The 19,141-nt window shown below is 44.5% G+C and overlaps 1 protein-coding gene across 1 annotated transcript in view; it reads left to right on the forward strand.

Annotated features, from left to right (window-relative positions):
• Positions 1-19,141, forward strand: part of TRMT61A (tRNA methyltransferase 61A) — a 44,257-nt gene that overhangs the window by 21,197 nt on the left and 3,919 nt on the right. The window contains exon 3 of the mRNA XM_036748079.1: positions 5,765-6,031. Coding sequence (XP_036603974.1) covers positions 5,765-6,031 — 267 coding nt within the window. The remainder of the gene's footprint in view (positions 1-5,764; positions 6,032-19,141) is intronic.

Here is a 19,141-nt window from a genome sequence, read left to right on the forward strand (position 1 = left end):
CACAACCATTTTCCACAGCTTGTTCAGCCATTCCTCGATTGATGGGCATCCTCTCAGTTTCTGCTTTGCCACCACAAAAAGAGCTGCTTTAAATATTTTTGTACATATCGGTCCTTTTCCTTGTTCTCTGATCTCTTTGGGGTAAAGACCCAGTCGTGGTATTGCTGGCTCAAAGGCTATGCATAGTTTTACAGGCCCTTTGGGCATAGTTCCAAATTGCTCTCCAGAATGGCCAGACTAGATTACAACTCCACCAACAATGCATCAGTGTCCCTATTTTTTCACATTGCCTCTAGCATTTGTCATTTTAGTTTTCTGTCCTGTTAGCCAGTCTGATAGGCGCCAGGTAGTATCTCAGAGTTGTTTTAATTTGCATTTCTCTAATTATTAGTGATTTGGAACCGAATTAGTGACTTTTCTTTGTCCTTAGGTGATTCTCCCTATGAGACTGAGGTCTCCCAAGTGTCAGTGTGTTGTTCACCTCTGTCTCCCCCATGGCACACAGCATAGGGCTCCACGCGGTGGAGAGCTCAGTGGCGTGGTGCAGTGAGTTTGTTGTTCAGTCGTTCCCGTCATGTCTGACTCTGTGACCCCACGTGGGGTTTTCTTGGCAAAGATACTAGAGCAGTTACTATTTCCTTCTTCAGCTCATTTTACAGATGAGGAAACTGAGGCAAAAAGGGTTAAGTGACTTGCTCAAAGTCACACAGCTAAGTATGTGAGGCCAGATTTGAACTCAGGTCTTCCTGACTCCAGGCCCAGCGCTCTGTTCACTGCCACCTAGCTGCCCTGTGCATTGAGTTCAAATCCTGACTGCCATTCTTTGCTTTTCTGTGACCTTGAGTGGTTTGCTTCTCTATGAACCTCAGCTTCTGATCTGTAAAATAAGGTTGGTAATATCTATGCAGCCTGTATATCTCAGGTGTGTTGTAAGGGTCAGATCGAGGTAGTATTTTTATTTCTTTGGGGGATGAGGGAGGATGTGGACCTTTAATTTCACTAGTGTAGGGAACTCTCAGTGAGTAAATTCCTTTCGCCTTTACAGACCAACAATTGTTGTGCAGCAGCTCGTAGTCTTTGAGAGTTGTCTGGGGTCAAATCAAAGGAGATAATATTTGGAAGCTTAGCACAGTCCTGGCACATAGTAGGCACTCTGTAAATGTTTGTTTCACCCCCACCCTTCTTGCCCTAAAAATTTCACCTATTTGGTCAGAAGGTCAGAGGTGGGATTTGAACCCACATCTTCTTAATTTTGAAGCCTGCTGTCTATGCACTGCCCCACACTGTCGTTCCAGATTGTTATGAAATTGGGGATCACAAGAGTATGGCTTCCTCAAGAGTGGGTCATACCAAACTCAACCCATTTCCTTTATTCAAAAATCGAGTTACTAGACCAGACGTGGGGATGCTGGAAGAGATATAGTCAGGCTAGATTTCAGAGAAGTATTTGACAACGCCTCGCTCGTCATCTCTCTAGACAAGATGGAGAGAGGCCGGTTAGAGGATAGTACATTCGGGGAGATTGGAATGGGTCGAAAAGGCTGACCCAAGTGATCCTTAATGCTGGATCTTTTTAGAAGGAGGTCTTTTGTCCAGTGCCTCACATGTCTATCTTAGCCTTGTCTTAGGTAGTCAGTGGCAAGAATATCAGATTTACAGATGACACAAAGCTAGAAGAAATAGCTAGCATGTGGGTGACAGCCAGGATCCAAAAGGATCCCAAAAGGTCAGAACCAGTCTTGGTTTTTGTTTCTTTACTTATTGGCCACTTGTGGGAACTTTGCAAAATGACTGCTTACCATCCGTATGTACACATAATGCATAGCACACATACATACGCTCACAGACATAATACATATGCATGATGCATGCACACATGTCTGTACAGTGTGTATTCACACACCTACATACATCTAGTGCATGTGTGTATGAAGATATAACATATATGCTTATACATGTGGTGCCTGTTTGTTAAATATGTTTAACATGTTAAATATATTTTATTTATTAAAATATCAACATATTAAATATACTAAATATTTTTAGCATATTTAACATAATATTCACCATGTATTTGGAAGAATATTAATTTCTGCATTGTTTGTGAACTGTGCCACGTGGACTTTTTTTTTTAAAGTACTGGGCACTGGCTGAGGAAGGCCCTAGAAAGAACAATGAAAGGCCGGCCTTGTGGGAGAGGGACTAGTCCTTATCTGTGTAGCCTGGATGTTGGATGAGGAGCGCTGGGTACAAGGTGCCAAGAGGCAGATTTAGCAAGCTGAGCGGACAGACTTCCTGATAAATTAGCACAATCCAGGAGTGGAAGAGGCTGACTTGGGAGGAGGTGATCAGCTTGTATGTTGTCTGCCATTGGTAGAGGGATGTGAGCAAGGACAACCAATTTTCTTGGATTTTTTTTTAGAGTGGATTCCTGTTCATTTTGGAGGAGATGGCCTTTGAGGGCCCTTCCATCTCAGAGACTGTGTGCTCTTATCAAGGCCTTTTAAAACATTCTCCCTTGGCACTAGACACCAGAGATGCCATTCTGCTGGCGAATTCCACCAGCTCTCCGATATTGCCATCGTCGACCCCCTCCAGAGATCAATCCTTCTGGCCTTGGCTGAGGGGTAAACCGAGATGAAACTCAAGTCCGGCTCTTTTGTTCCTTGAGTGGCCCTAGTACAAAGCCGGGAGCCTGGGTTGGAATTTCAGTCCCAGCCCCCATGGTGGAGAGTGGGGAAATTCTGCCCTGTCTCCCCCCTCCCTTTCCCCCGACGACGCAGGCAGACTTCTCCCTGTGTGCCAGTCGCTGCCGCCCCTCCCCCCAGCTCCTTGTGTCTTCCAATTCCATCTGTCTCTCCTTCTGCTGGGAGGGAGAGGAGGCAGACTGCGGCTGGCAGGGATCAGCATTGGGGGCTTCTCCACCAACCCATCCCACAGTTACAGTTTCTTAGCTGTCAGAGCTAGAAGAGATCTTAGACATACTTAGGACGGCCTCAAATAAAGCCTTCCTTTATGTTATATATATATACCTTATAGGATTCAGAATGGGAAGAAACCTTGGAGAATGACAGAGTCTAACCCCTTCATTTAGAAGATGGGGAAACTGAGGCCCAGAGAGGTTAAGACCTTTGCCTGAAGTCACACAGAGCAAAGATTCAAACTTAGGGAGGCGGGCTCCAAATCCAGGGTGGCATGCCTGCCTCGGGTCTCTCCCCACTGCCATACATCTGCCACTCAGCTGTCCAGTTGATCTGGCTATGTTACACCTCTGCTCAGTAAAGCCCCAGTGCTCCTATCACTTTCAGCATCACATCAAACAGAGCCTTCTGTTTGGCTTCCAGAGCCCCTCCTGATCTGATCATTCCCTTTTTTCCAGTTTTCTTACATCATACTTATCCTCAAGGACACTGGCCTGTTGCTGTTCCTTGCATGAGGCGCTCTCTGTTCTGATTCTGGGCATTTTTCCTGGCTGTTGCCCATGCTTAGAACACTCCCTCCTCAGAAGCCTCCTGGCTTCTTTCAAGGCCCAGTTAAAATCTCACTTTCTATGGGAAGCCTTCCCAATCCCCCTTAATTCTATTACCTTCCCTCTGTTGATCACCTTCAGTTTATCTGTGGCTTGTTTGTACAGAGTCGTTTGTATGTTGTCTTCCCATTAGGCTGTGATCTCCTTGAGAGCAAGGGCTGGGTTTGTTTATTTGTTTTGTCTTTTGTATCCCATAGTGCTTGGCATATAATAATGCCCGCTTAATTCATACTTGTAGACTTGCCTCTTCTCGCTTCTCCATTCCGTGGTGCCTTTTTCTTTAATCAATGCTTTAAAATCAAATTTTATTTTAGAAAAAAAGAAAGCCTTATCCCCAAAACTTTTTCTGGGGGATGGAGGATGAGGCAGGACTTGGTAGAGTCTCCAGGGTAACAGTTCCCTGCCTGTCTTATTCCTCTTTGAGGAAGTTTCAGTACTGATGCCTAACTAGCAGTGTGACCTTGGATATGTGCTGGCCCTGAGCCTCAGTCTCCATCTGTAACATGGGGATCATCACTTATACCGCCTCCCTCAACAGAGGAGTTGTGAGGAAACCAATTTGTAAACCTCGAAGTGCTAATAGAGATTTGAACTTTATTACCCAGCCTGGAATTTCCACTGTAGTTATCATCGCAGAAGATGCATAATAGACATTTGTTTAATTGGATTTATAAGAGAAAGTGTAGCGTGGTGTAAAAAGCTGTGGGAGAAATCAGAAGACCTGGATTGAGGCCTGGCTTTGCCCCTTAATGGCTGTGTGACTCTGGGCAAGTCACTCAACCTCTCTGAGACTCTGTAAAATGAACTAATAATTGCAGTTTTATATGCAATCACCTTTATTTTTTTATTATACTGTGTTATGGAAATACTTATTTTATTCCATAAATTAAAAATAAAATTTTTAAATGAGTTGCTAATCCTTGTAACACCTACCTCCCAGGCCTTTTGTGAGGACAAAGCTTTTGAAGCCATGAAGTTTTATAGAAAAGAGAACTACCAGTTGAATAAATCTTCAATCCCAATTAAGTGTTCACACGTGGGCAGTGCTTCACAATTTATAGGATATCTTAATGTTTACAGAGTTTTTCCTATTCCTTACCTCAATGTAACTCAGAGAAGGAGACAGGACAAGGGTTATCGTCCCCATTATATAGGTGGTTCGTAGGAGGCATGCCATGAACTATCTGGGCTTTACATGTGCAAGGGAAATGGCCTGCGAATTATTGGGAATTTTCTACATGCATTCTTGTGCAAGTTTCTCAGTTATGCTGCCAAACATAAACAATTCACTGTGCCTTCCTCATAGCAAACATACTTTGAGAACCACCGATTGGTCTCATACCAATCCAGAGCCCAGATCACCAGACCTGTGCTGTCCAAGGCCCTTTCCTGTGAGCCGCAGTCTGTCCTTTAGAATCTCAGAGCAGTGATGGTGCAGAGGTAAAGGTTACTTACTCTCTCCCACAGACTCCTAATAAGAAATTGTGGCTGGTGTGAACAGGGCCAGCCATTCTGGAGAGCCATTTGGAACCATTCCCCAAAAGCTATTAAACTGTGTGTACCCTTTGACCTAGCAATACCACTACTAGCTCTACACCCCAGAGAAATCAAAGAAAGAGGAAAAGGACCCATGTGCACAAAGATATTTATAGCAGCTTTGTTTGCAGTGAAAAAAAATTGGAAACTGAGGGGGAGGTCTATCAGTTGGGCAGTAGCTGAACAAGTTAGGATGTATAAATGTAATGGAATACTATTGTGTTGTAAGAAATGATAGAGATGGTTTCAGAGAAACCTGAGAAGACTTGTATGAACTGATGCAGAGTGAAGTGAGCAGAACCAGGAGAACAACTTAAAACCAGCAACGTTGTGAAGATGGTCAACTTTGAAAGTCTCAGGGACTCTGATCAGTGGGATGACCACCTACAATGGCAGAAGACTCCTGATGAGCCATGCCCCCTACCTCCTGATAGAGAGCGGATGATCTCAGAGTACAGATTGAGACATGTACTTTTGGACGTGGCCACTATTTTTAGACATAGTGAAGGAATTTGTTCAGCTTGACCACTTGTGTTTATTCCAGGATTTATTTGTTTCTTTCTCAATTGAGGAGATGGAAAGGAGAGAATGTGAGTCTTCTAAAGAAAAAGAAAAGAATGCATGTCTAGCCCCATGGCATATCACAGTAACCACCAAATGAATGAAGTCTTGACTAGCTTCTTGTTCTGTCTGTCCCAGGTACAGGGAGTGGCTCCCTATCCCATGCCATTATCCGGACAGTGGCTCCCACTGGGCATCTGCACACAGTGGAGTTTCATCAACAGCGAGCCCAGAAGGCAGAGGAAGAGTTCCGGGAGCACCGAGTGGACCGATGGGTGACTGTGAGGAACCAGGATGTGTGTAAGAATGGCTTTGGTGTGTCCCATGTGGCCGATGCTGTCTTTCTGGACATCCCCTCACCCTGGGAGGCCATTGGCCATGCCAAAGATGCCCTGAAGGTTGAAGGTAAGTTATAGACTGTTGGCTTCATGGAATGAGAGAATATATGAGGTAGCTAGGAGGCGCAGTAGATAGAGCACCAGTTCTAAAATCAGGAGGACTTGAGTTCAAATCCAGCCTCAGACATTTACTAGCTCTGTGACCCTGGGGCAAGTCACTTAACCCCAATTGCCCCTCCCCCCCCCCAAAGTGTATATGTATCGGAGTAAGCATGAGCATGTGCATGTGAGTTGGTTTGCATCTGACTGTCTGTCTGTCCCTTGTGGCTCTTTATCAATCTCTGTTTCTCGCTTAAAGTAGGGTCATGACTGCTTTGAAGTATATTGTTGCTGGTGACCCCAGTAGATCCTCTGTTTCCTTGGAAGAACAGGAGGGAATATATTTGGAAATGATAAAGCAGCACGTAGGTGTGTAGTATAGAGAGCAAGCCCTGGCTTGGGAGGCAGGAGGCCTTGGGCACCTCCTTCCCCTCTCTGGGCCTCAGTTCCTCCATCTAGACTCTCTCAGATTTCCCTTCTAGCCCTGACATCCTATGCATCTATGATTCCAGGGGCCTTTTTTTGCTCTGACATTCCATGTTCTATGTTCTAAGCCTCCTTCCTGATCTGACATTCCATGTTCTATATTGTGAAGCCCCTTCCAAATATGTCATTTGGTGCTCTATATTCTAAAGCCTTTTCCAGCCTTACCAGACTGTGTTCTGTGTGCTAAGGCCCTGTCCAGCTCTGATATTCTATGTTCTAGGATTCCAAGCTCCTCTTCCTGCTCTGACATTCTTCGTTCTAAGTGTTCTTTCCTTCCTCTTATCCAATATTGTTCTTCATGACTGCTCAGGAGAAGATAGGAGATAGTCCGTGTGTTTGGGTCAGTCTTTGTCCCATCTGCTCATCTCCCTGCTAGGCCTTGGCCTGAAGGGAGGAGAGAAGACCTTCCAGCATCCACAGGTCCTGAGTCTGTGCTTCACAGGGGAGCCGGAGATAGCCAGATAGTAATCCTGGGCCCACAAAGTGGGAGGTGTGTATGGTCTTGGACCTGGCCCAGCCTCCCAGCTGACAGCAGTGACTGGCAGAGGAGGTGAATACTGAGAAGAATGCCTCATGTTTTAGCACCTGAAGGTTTAGCACTTACTTTCATACGTTGCTCCCCGAAAGAGCAGGCCTCAGCTTAGCCATCCCAGAGGGAGTCTGGAATGTGACTGGCCATGCTGATGGCGGGCCCCTGAGGCAGAGGAGGCGGGAGAGTTAGTGATCAGCTAGCTCTTTTGGGGTCCAGGCCACCCTTACAATCATCTGTTCCCAGTCTCATCCTCTCCTCCCTGGCCTTTGCATTTACACAAATTATCCCCCATGCTTATAGTAGGCTTCTTTCTCATCTCTTTCTCTGGAGATCTCTCTTCCTTCAAGGCCTAGGTCTTAGAAACATGGCACCATGAAGTCTTTTTTTTTTTTTTAAAGAAATAGGGTTAAGTGACTTGCCCAGCCATCACACAGTATTAAGTGTCTTGAGTCTGGGTTTGAACTCTGGTCCTCCTGACTCCAGGCCCGGTGCTCTATCCAGTGTGCCCCCTAGCTGCCCTGGCACCATGAAGTCTTCCCAGATTTCCTCTCAACTGAAAGTGACCTTTCCCTCCTCAGATTTTCCTGGGCACTGTGCCTGGTTCTCCTTTGCCATATCACATTCTACTTTATATCAGGTTTATTTGTGTATGCATCCTATCCTTCCTATTAGATCAGAACAGCCTTGTGCTAAGATCCATGGGTCAGAGATGGACAGATGGCTAGACAGGTGGGTGGAAAGATGGACAGACAAATTGTTAGGAGAATTTTCAGGGTCCTTCCTCGCTAGCACCCAAATAAGCCAGCACAGGATGTAGACAGATAGGCAAACTGCTGCTCATTTATCTCTTTGTCTCTCCCTCTGTCTGTCCAGGAGTGTGACACACACCATCGGTAGGTGATAGATATGTATGTCTCACGATTCTACAAATGACATGCACGTGTGTGTGTGTATGTGTGTGCGCGCGTACAGAGCATAACTAGGGAAGATGTGTTTCTTACAAAGCAGTTTTGGTAAGAACTGGTACGGCCTTGGAAAAAGATATTTATTAAAACAAAAAGAGGATGCTTAAGTTGTTACAAAGGAAAGAATGTGTCCTTGTTAGCATGACCATTTACACAGAGGAAAGAAAACTTGTACCTTCTTTATCATTTTAGCGTGCCTTAAGGGCCTGCTACAGGCTTTCTCAGAAGGAGATAACTTCCTTGGGATATTTTGTCTTCTGTAGCCCCAAAGAGATTAGAGGGGGAGAAAGATACTGAAAGAAGGCTTGCTGAGACATCACATAGCATAACAAAACAAAAAAACAAACAGGCAAATACAGAACAAAATAGAATTAGTTATGTCAGCCCTTAACAGATTACTTTTCACTTTTAACAAGTCCTCCTTCAGCAGATAGATAGATAGATAGATAGATAGATAGATAGATAGATAGATAGATAGAATATTTATTAATTGCTCACTACGTAAAGGCATTGTGCCATGCACTGAAGATACAAATACGAAAAGGCAAGATGATTCCTACCCTAAAGGAGCTTGCCTTCTATTGGGGGAAGACTTCACATGCTGGAATTTTGGGCTCAGGGCGGGACTTTGGAACCAAACAAACCCCTTATGCTGCTAGGAAGTGGGTTAGAGGCCTTGGCTCCAGCAAGGTAGGGCAAAAGCTCAACTATCAAAGCTAGGGGACCTGTGGGAAGAAGATGATGAGGTTGACGATGATGACCAGGGAGCGGCCAACATGGTGAGATGATCAGAAGTGATAAGACATAGGCCCTGCTCTCGAGGACTTGGGAGCAGAGGACAGGGCTCTTCTACCTATGTGTGGACCTATCTTATCTTCCTTACTAGACTGTGATGCCCCCAAAGTCTGGGGCCAGTTTTCATTCATCTGTCTCTTCAGAGTACAGAACCCCAGGCCCAGAATGGGCATTGGAGAATATCTGCTGATTAAAAAAGGCATTCCCTTCTCCATCTTCTTTTCCTCTTCTTCCTCCCTTCCTATGGAGAGCCACTCACTCCCAATCACGGGCCTTTGCAGCATTTACTGATGACTTTCTCAGGCCTGGCCCTGCCCCTGAGTTCACCACTCATGCCCTTGACCGCAGATACCAGATAAAAGAACCCTGCAGAAGGGATGGGCACTAGACTGAGTCCGGACCACCTGGGCATGGTCCTCAGGCTGTGAGGAGGATGGTTACTGACTTCAGCTCCCTTCCTCCTTCAGGAGAATTGGCCACAGTTATAGGGTTACTGCTGACTAGACAAAACCATGCTTTAGGTAGCCTTGCTTTGCAGGTGAGAGCTTCTCCCAAGGAGGCTTGAAGAGATGCTGCTTCTAATCACCAGGGCAGTTTTGTTTACCTCCTCTCCCAGCCCCTGGGGGTCCCCAAGAGGACAAGCCCGACAGAGGATAAGACTGTGGTGAAATGGAGACAGCACCAGACTGGAGTGTGGGAGACTTGGGACTTACACCTGGCTCTCCCTCTGAGTTGCTGTGTGATCTTTATTTTGGTAAATTTTTAAAATTTTACGATTAAATACAAAATGAGAAAAGAAAAAAAAACATTACCATGTGCACAGCAGACCATAAGAGAGGATTCAATATAAAACAATAAATTTCCATTGCAAGAAAACCTATATAATAAATACTACACATTGTTTTCAAAGCTTCCCAGCTTTTCTTTGCTTCCTTGTTGGTTTTCTTTTGTTCTCTGCTATGCACTTTTTACCTTATTTTTCTCCTCTCTCTCTTCTCTCCACCCTCCTCGCCCCCCAGGCTACAATTAAGCATGGAGATATATACATAGATATCTATAAGCAAAGACATATATACACATATACACTCATATGTAAGACTGTACTGTGCTTACTTCCTGCTATCATCTCTTTCTCTGACGGTACATAGCATCTTCCTTCTTAAGTCCAAGTATTTCTAAATCAACCAGTCGATCGTTTCCTACATGACAACAGTGTTCCTTTCTGGATTCAAACAGCATCTTCCTTCATAGGATCTTTGAGGTTAATGTGGATATTTATAATAGAATGGCTTGGTTGCTCAAAGTTGTTCTTAAGACAATACTGCTGTGACTGACTGTATACAGCGTTCTCTTGGTTCTGCTCATTTCGCTCTTCATTATTTTGTGAAGGTTTCCCCATGCTTTTCTAAAATCATTGAGCTCCTCATTTCTTATAGCAGTTAATATTCCATCATGAACATATACCACAACTTGTTCAGCCCAACTGATAAGTGTCCCCCAAATTTCCAGTTCTTTGCCACCACAGAGAGAACTGCTGTAAACACTTTAGAATATGTAGGTTCTTTTCCATTTTACCTAATCCTCTTGGGAAACACGCCTAATGGTGGTATGGCTGGGTCAAAGGGTATCTAGGCAGTTTAATAACTCTTTGGGCATAATTCCAAATCTCTCTCCAGAATAGTTGGGTCAGCTCACAGACCCACCAACAGTGAACTAAGGTGCTGTGTAATCTTGGCAAAGAGGAAGGGATGGACCTTCAACTTTGACCAGTCTCGGACAACTACCAGAACAAGGACCCTCTCCATAAAGGGAGGGTGCTGAATTTAGAGTCAGAGGACCTGGATTTGAATCCGAGTCTGCTTCTTGCTCCCTCTTTTACAGCCCCTCCCTTCTCTTGGTCTCTTTCCTCTTCTCGAAAAATTGGAGGATTAGACTAGGTGACCTTGGAGACCTTCCAATTCCAAAATCTGCGATTTCCCCAAGTGGGGAAGCATCTGGCCTATGCTTAAAGACCTTCAGTGATGGAGAGCTCATTGCATACCCAAGCAACCCTTTCCACTTTTGGATAACTATAACGATTAGGAAATTTGTCTCCCTGTGACCCAAATTTACCCCCCAGCAATTTCATTCTTCCCTTAGGAACAAAGCATAAAAAAGTCTAATCTCCTTTCCAGGACAGCCTGCATAGTGGTAGACAGCTGTCCTGTAAGTCTTTTCCAGGAATGACATAATCTCCAGTCTTCTCCTTTGGGGCAGTTTGCTAATTTCATTCTTAAAATGTGGTACCAGGAAACAACCACAGTATTTTTTTTTTAAAGGAGGCAGTTGTGGTTAAGTGACTTGGCCAAGGTCACACAGCTAGTGAGCATCAGTAAGCCAGGATTTGAACTCAGGTGCCCCTGGCTCCGGGGCCAATGCTCTATCACTTTGCCACCTGGCCACCCCAAGTGCAGTATTCCAGGTGGTGTCTAACCAAGCCAAAGGAAAGAGGCACTGTCACCTTCCGCCTTCTGGATGTTGTACCTCAGTTGAATCACTTCTTCCCTGGCCCTCAGTTATCTCCTCCTAAAACAGGGATAATGATATTAACATTTCAAATTTTGAATTTTTAGTTTATAAAGAGCTTTACATATGTTATCTCATTGAACCTTCACAGCAGCCCTATCAGGGGGTAGGAGAAACGTTTTCTTCATTTTTAAATGGGGGATGAGGACTTGTCCAGAGTGTCACGTATTTCTTCCTACCTTGCCTCCCTCATGGGGGTGTTTTAAAGCTCAGATAAAATGGTAGGTGTAGTGGTTATGGGGCAGCTAGGTGGAGCAGTGGATAAAGCACCAGCCCTGGAGTCAGGAAGACCAGAGTTCAAATGTGGCCTCAGACACTTACTAGCTGTGTGACCCTGGGCAAGTCACTTAACCCTGATTGCCTCAAAAAAAAAAAAGACATGGGTATTTGAGGGAAACCCCCAAACCATATTACAGATTCACATCTGAATTGAGAGGGTTGGAGGGGGAAGGGCAAGAGAGTACTCTGGGGCTGAGAAATTAGAGACCTTAGAAATCACTTAGTCCACCCTCCTCTTCATGGTTACTTATTATAAACTTAACATCAACAAACACAAATACACAAACAAGAACCAAAACGGGTGAACTTTTACTAGGTACAGTTTGGCTTGACAAATGTGGAAATTAACTTTAAAATATCTATTTGTATCATATTCATAAATTATATTTTTGGTGCAGCAAACACTTCTCAACAAACACCCACCAAAAAATCCTTTGTAAAGGACGGTCCCAGAAAAGTGGCTAGTTTATTGATTGTTCACTGAAGGGATGTCTTCTTTAATTTTAGTAACGTGGTGCCAACACTGACCATTGTAATTCATTGGAGTAGAGAGACTGGGTGGTGTAGTGGATAGAGCACTGGACTCACAGTTAAGAAGACCTAGGTTCAAATAATTCTAATAATAATAAATATACATAATAATGATAATTAATTTGAATAATTAGCTATGTGAATCTGAACAAGTCAGCTGTGCCTCTGTTTCTTCATCTTTAAAATGAGATTAGACTTGGTGGCCTCTCAGGCCCCTTGCCAGCTATTTTCCTCTCATCTAGTGTTGCAAGAGACCTCTGAGGCCCCTGAGTCCACCCCCTTGGGAGAGAACTGAGGCTCGGAGAAGTATGGGATTTAAATCCTCCGACCCTGGAGCCAGTGTTTCTTCCATTGTATCATAGCTCTTCCCAGAATTTTATCATCTCTTCACAAGGATTTTATTTACCTTGTTTTAGACATAGGATATATTGTTCTTCACTCTGTTTCAGTATACACGTCTTCCCAAGTTTCTCTGAATCCTTCACATTCATTTGTTTCTTGGCAAGGTAACGTTCCATGGCATTCATATACTGTCATTTGTTTAGCTCTTCCTCAGTTGTTGGGCACATATTTTTGTTTCTAGTTTTTGTTATTACAGATAAAGCTGCAATGAACACTTTTTGTGCATGAGTCTCTCCGTGTTGTTGGTAGTCTCCTTGGGATATATAGAGTCCCAGTAGTAGATGCTCTGGGTCAAAGGGTATGAGCAATTTAGTAACTTTTCTTGCATAATTCCAAATTGTTTCTTAGGACTGTTGAACCAATTCACAGACATGGATTTAGGATGTCTGTTTTCCCATAGACCTTTTAATAAAGAGCTTCCTTTTTTGCCTTCCTTCCTTCCTTCCCTCCCTCCCTCCTTCCTTCTTTCCTTCTTTCTTTGTTTCTTTTTCTTTCTTTCTTTCTCTTCCTTCCTTCCTTCCTTCCTTCCTTCCTTCCTTCCTAACTTCCTTCCTTCCTTCCTTCTTTCCTTCCTTCCTTCCTTCCTTCTTTCCTTCCTTCTTTCCTCTCTTTCTCAGCAATACTGGTAGTTATTTTTATTAATAAAGAAGTTAAAATTACTATAAAATCTAGATTATTATATATTATTAGTGAGAGGCAATAGGGTATAGAGATACCATAGAGATGGAGAACCAGCCTCTGGGTCACAGGAATTAATCAATCAACTAGCATTTGTCTGGCATATGCTATGTTCTAGGTTCTGTGCTAGGTATAGGAGAGACGAAGACAAATGCAAAACAATACCTGCCCTCAAGAAACTTACATTCTAGAGTGAGACAACCCATACTCTACTAGGGATATACCAGGCATGTAGAAAGTAGGTTCAAGGCAGTGTTGGATGGAAGACACTAGCAGTTGGGAGGACCAGGAAAGGCCTCTCCTGTAGAAGGGGACTCTTGAGCTGATTTTTTTAAAAAAATTTTTTTCAATTAACGGAAATTTATTTTCTCTCTCCTCCACCTTTTTCTCCATTGAAAAAAATAAAAGTAAAATCCTTGCAACAAATATGTATTGCCAAAGAAAACAAATTCTCAAGTTGGCCTCATCCCAAAATACATCTCATTTTGCACCCTGCCTGCTTCCTTTCTTTTGTCAGGAGGTGGACAGCCTGGTAAGGTGTTCTTTTAGCGTCTTTTCACACTTGATGGATATGAGGCATTAACTTCAGGGTCTGTTTTTAATTTGAATTTGTCTGATTATTAGGGATTTGGAGCATTTTTAGGTTGTCATTGATAGTAATTCTTCCTTTAAAAATTGTCCATGTCTCTGGACTGTTCATCTATTGGGGAGGAGTGCTTAACTGTATAAGTTTGTGTTAATTCCCTATAGATTTTGAATGTCAGACTTTTATCAAAATAATTTAATGCAAATGTTTTTCCTCAATCTGTATATCTTCTTTTGTTTTTTGCTGCACTGATTTTATTTGTGCAAGAGCTAAAAGATTTTATATAATTAAGATTTTTGTCTCTCGTGACCCTGTGTCTGGCAAGGAATTTTAGTTTAGTTCAGGAAGCATTTGTTAAGTACCTGGGGATACAAGGATGTGAACAAAACAGTCCCTCCCCTCAAGGAGCTTACCTTCTACTGGGAAAAAACTACAGGTATGAAGATAAGAAAATACAAAATACAAACAAAAGGTGGGGTAGAAGAACCAAAAATCAGGGAAATCAGGAAAGGCCTCTTGCAGGAGGTGGCATTTGAGCTGAGCCTTGAGGGCTCCAAAAGGAGGAGATGAGAAAGGAGAACATGGGGAGAAGCCTTCACAAAGACATGGACATAGGACATCCAATATGGGAATAGTAGGTAAGCTGGTTTGGCTGGAACGTGGAGTTCATGAGAGAGGAGTGAATGTGTAATCGGTCTGGAGAGATAGGCGGTAGTTAGATTGTGGAAGGAGTGAAATGTCAGGGGAGTTTATATTTTATTCCAGAAGCAATAGGGAGCCAGGGAAGCTTCTCAACCAGGAGAGTGACCTGTGTTGAGGATGGGTGGGAGAGGGGAGAGACAGGAGACAGGGAGACTGTTTAGCAGGATTTTACATTTGTCCAGGTAAGAGGTGATGAGGGCCCACCAGGGATAGGAAAGCTCGAGGTCACATGTGGCCATCTAGGTCCTCAAGTGCCACTCTTTGACTGAAACCAAACTTCACAGAACAAATCCCCCTAATAAAAGGATTTGTTCTGTAAAGCTTGGCCACACTTGAGGACCTAGAAGGCCACATGTGGCCTCGAGGCTGCAGGTTCCAACCCTGGTGGTAACTATGGAAATGTTGAGAAGGGGGATGAATTAGATGTAGTCGTACATAATAGTAATAACTAATATTTATATACCATTTACTATACTCCAGGCATTGTGCTAAATGCTTTACAGTTATTATCTTATTTGATCCTCAGTAACTCTTGGAGGTAGGTGCTATTATTATCTTCATTTTACAGATGAAGAAACTGAGGCAAAAAAAGGTTAAGTGACTTGCCCAGGGTCACACAGATAGTGCACATCTGAGGCAGGATTTGAACTCAGATATTCCTGGCTCCAAATCCAGTGCTCTATCCATCAACAAGACCAATAAGTGCTTTCCTCTTAGTATCTTTTTCTGCTAGGGTTTTACTAAAATTTTTTATGTACATATTAATTAGTGATATTGGGCTATAGTTCTCTTTCTCTGCTTTATCCTTACCTGGTTTAGGTATAATGTCTCTAACCCATCCCTTTTTTCATTCACACACTGAATAAAAATGGATATTCTCTTAACTTCTTTACCCTTCATTTCGGAGTCATCCTTAAAGGCTCTTCACTCCCCCTCAGTCATTTGGAGGGCAGCTAGCTGGCACAGTGGGTGGGTAGAGTCCTGGGCCTGCCATTAATAAGGCATAAATCCAAACCCAGTCTCAGGTGCTTAATAGCCGGGTGACTTTGGATAAATCATTTAACCTTTGCCTCAGCTTCCACAACTGTGAAATGAGAGAATAGCGGCACCTACCTCTCAAGGTTGTGATAAAGATCAAATAGATATTTGTAAAAAGCACCTAGCCTGGTGCCTGACCCGTGGCAAACACTACATAAATGTTAGCTATTATTATTATCATTGCTGCGAGTCCTTGTGGATTTAGCCTCCACAAAATCTCTAATGTCCGTCCCACTTTTGGATGACCACCACCCTAATTCAGGTCCTCATTCCCTCACTTGAATTTTGTACTAGCCCCTTCACTGCTGTCCCTCTTCACTTTTCACATCACACACGGCAGAGCCGCCAACATGATAATTCCTAGAGCACAGTTCTGACCCTGTTGTTTCCCTGTTCAGGAAACTCTCTTGCCTCTGTGGGGAGGCCATCTCCAGTTGTTTTGGTCCGTGTCTGGCCACTGGACCCAGATGGCTCCGGAGGAGAGAGTGAGGCTGGTGACCTTGCACAGCCCTGCCTTACTTAAGTCCAATTCATTCGCGAGTCATGGCATCATCCTCTTCATGTCACGGTCCTCTTTGAGAATGAAGGATAAACAGCAGCCTCTGGGATCTAATACATATTCCTCTTTTGGAGGAGTTTAAATTTAAAGCAGGGGGCAGCTGGGTGGCGCAGTGGGTAGAGCATTAGGCCTAGAGTCAGGAAGACTTGAGTTCAAATCCAGCCTCAGACACTAGCTGTGTGACCCTGGGTAAGTCACTTAACCCTATTTGCCTCAGTTTCCTCATCTGTAAAATGAGCTGGAGAAGGAAATGGCAAACCACTCCATTGTCTTTGCAAAAAAAAAAAAACAAAACCCAAATGGGGTCACAAACAGTCAGACACGACTGGACAACAAATGTTAAGTCCTCATTTGAAGCCCTTGACATGGCTCCAGCCCACTTTTTTTTTCTGGGGGGAAGGCAGGGCAGTTGGGGTAAAGTGGCAGCCCACTTTTTCTAGACTTATGCATTATTCACCTCCACATACTTTATAAACCAGCCAGATCATCCCCCTGGCTGTTTCCCAGCCCTCCATCCCTTTGCATGGGTCCCTCCTGCCTGGACTCTACTCTCTCCTCCCCTCTGCCTCCCAGAATCCCCCTCTTTCTTGGAAGCTCAGCTGAAGGGCCATTTCCTGCATGAGGTCTTTCCCTATTCAAGCACCTCCTCTCCCCCCACCCAGTCATCTGGGTCTTACCTTACTTTTTTTTATGTGTTTTACATTGACTGAAGTGTACACCTGTGGTTTCCTCCTTGAGGACAGGAATTCTTTTGGCTTTTGTATCAGTACGTAGTACTGGTTTAGTTGGTTCATGTTGAATAATGGTCTCCCCTGCATTTAGCACAATGACCTACACATTTATCTGAGGGAGGGGCTCCCCCCTGTGATTTAATGATTGCAGGGAACTCTCCGGGTGGAAACGTCCTCCAGCCATGCAGAGTTGGCTAGCCCACAGAGAGGGCAGTTGGCTCAAATAACTGTTCGGGATTGGGGCTTACCCTAAGACTAGGGCTCTTAAGCTTTAATGTGCCTTGAGCTTTGGCAGTCTTAAGTGAAGCAGTCTGGATTCCTTCTGAGAGTGACGTTTCTACGTTCCTTACATAAAACACATAGTATTACAAAACAAACCAATTATGTTAAAATAAAGATGTATTTTTTTTCCCATTTAATTTCACTGATCCCTAGAAATCTATCCATGGTCAAGAAACCTCCTCACTAAGCCTTTTGTCTAATTAGCTCCATTCCCTGATGGCTGACAGTACAGGTACATCTATCCAGGAAGGGGACTCCATCCTTGGTAGCTCAGAACCCGAGCAATGGGAGTCTCTTCCAGCTTTGGTCACTGCCCTCAAAGTTGAGGGAAGGTGTGTTTCCTGCCCCCTCCCCTTCCCTCCACCATCCCCTGAGATTAAATGGGGAGACACTGGCTTTTGTTTTTGTGTCCTAATCCTTCTCCTTCTTTCCCTCTGCTCCAGGGCCTCCCACTGCTTTAGTACTGAGACACATGAGCTCTCCAAAACATCCCCTCCATGCTCACACACTCGTCAACGTGAGGTTGCTTAGTCACCAGTAATTGCAGCATCAGACCCAGGAGATCTGAACTTTCAAAGCCGGATGTGGGAACTTCAGGTGTTTCTTAAAGAAAGAAAGTCTTAAAATCTTTTATAATGTAAATCTTATAAATCTTTCATACGTGGTCCTGGGTTGAGAGAAAGGAGACAGGAGATGCCTTAAGGCGTGTCAGTTCCCAGTCTATGGAGGCTTTGGAGGGGAAGATGGATGGAAGGCCCCTTTGTCAGGGCGATCATAGAGGGGCTTCCTGCTCAGTTACCTTTGGGGTCCTTCTCAGCTCTGAAGTTGATGATTTCTACTGCTGGTGCCCTGTGTGCCAAAGACCACATCTTTTGCCCCTTCTGGGCCTCAGCTGCAGTAAAATTAGAGTTAGCCGAAGGTGGTCTGACCTAGTTCTAAAATTCTCTATTCCCTGGCATCCATGCTGTCAAAATAACAACTCCCACTAAATCCTACCACAGGGTTTCTGACTTCCAGGGCCCTGGCCCAGCTCTCCTTCCTACCCCCTTACTCCCAGGGGTGATGCCTTCCCATCACCTTACTAAAAAAAAAAAAAAAAAACCCTTTTCTGAACCCCTTACCATGGAAGGAATTATGGAAAAAGCCCCTGAGTCCTCCCCTCTGCTGTCTCCTGGGACAGCAGCTGAAGGGCTAAGGAAAGTCTCCACCCCCTCCCTCCCATCTTTTTTTTATTTTCCTGGGAGGGAGTTCTTTACCTCATCAAAGGAATTCATTCCCTAAAATGCTGCAGCAACTGGCAGCTGAGCTGGGGGATTGGGGGAAGGGTGGTGAGAACCGCCAAGGCTGCTTCCAGAAGAGATTCTAGAACCTAGACACGGGGCCCTTGGGGCAGGGGGGATAGAGAAGCAGGTGCTGCTGGAGGTGGGGTGGCATGTGCTGCCTTGTGTGTCCGCCCTCTTCCCCAATCCTGGCTACACCCCGGACGAATTTGAGCCTCGAGAGCAACAACTGGGATGTCCTGGATTTCAGTGCCTTGATCACTTGAGAGTGAGGACCGTCTGGCTTGTTTCCTGCCATGGGCTCATGTCTGCGTTTTGCGCTCTCCTCCTCGGGGAGAGGTTGTCTTTCCTCCTGTCTTCACTGTGTCACCAACTTTCCCCTTCTCCTCCATGTTCACAACTTTGGGGTCCTCTTTAGCTCTCTATGTGGCCATTTCTGGGGAGAAGTGGCCTTCTCCAGGCACTGTATAGTGGACTAGGGAGTAGAGGTCCATCTCTTCTTCCTCTCTCCCCTTCTCTCTTACTCTTCCACTTTGCCTTCTGATTTCCCTCTCTTCTCATCTCTCTCCTTCCTTTTCCTACCTTCCCTTCCTCCCTCTCCTTAATCTCAAGAAATCTCTATTTTCTCTCTCCCAACCTCCTCTGTACAGGGACAGAGGTGATCACC

This window comes from Trichosurus vulpecula, chromosome 3 (assembly GCF_011100635.1).
Source record: "Trichosurus vulpecula isolate mTriVul1 chromosome 3, mTriVul1.pri, whole genome shotgun sequence".
Taxonomy (NCBI): domain Eukaryota; kingdom Metazoa; phylum Chordata; class Mammalia; order Diprotodontia; family Phalangeridae; genus Trichosurus; species Trichosurus vulpecula.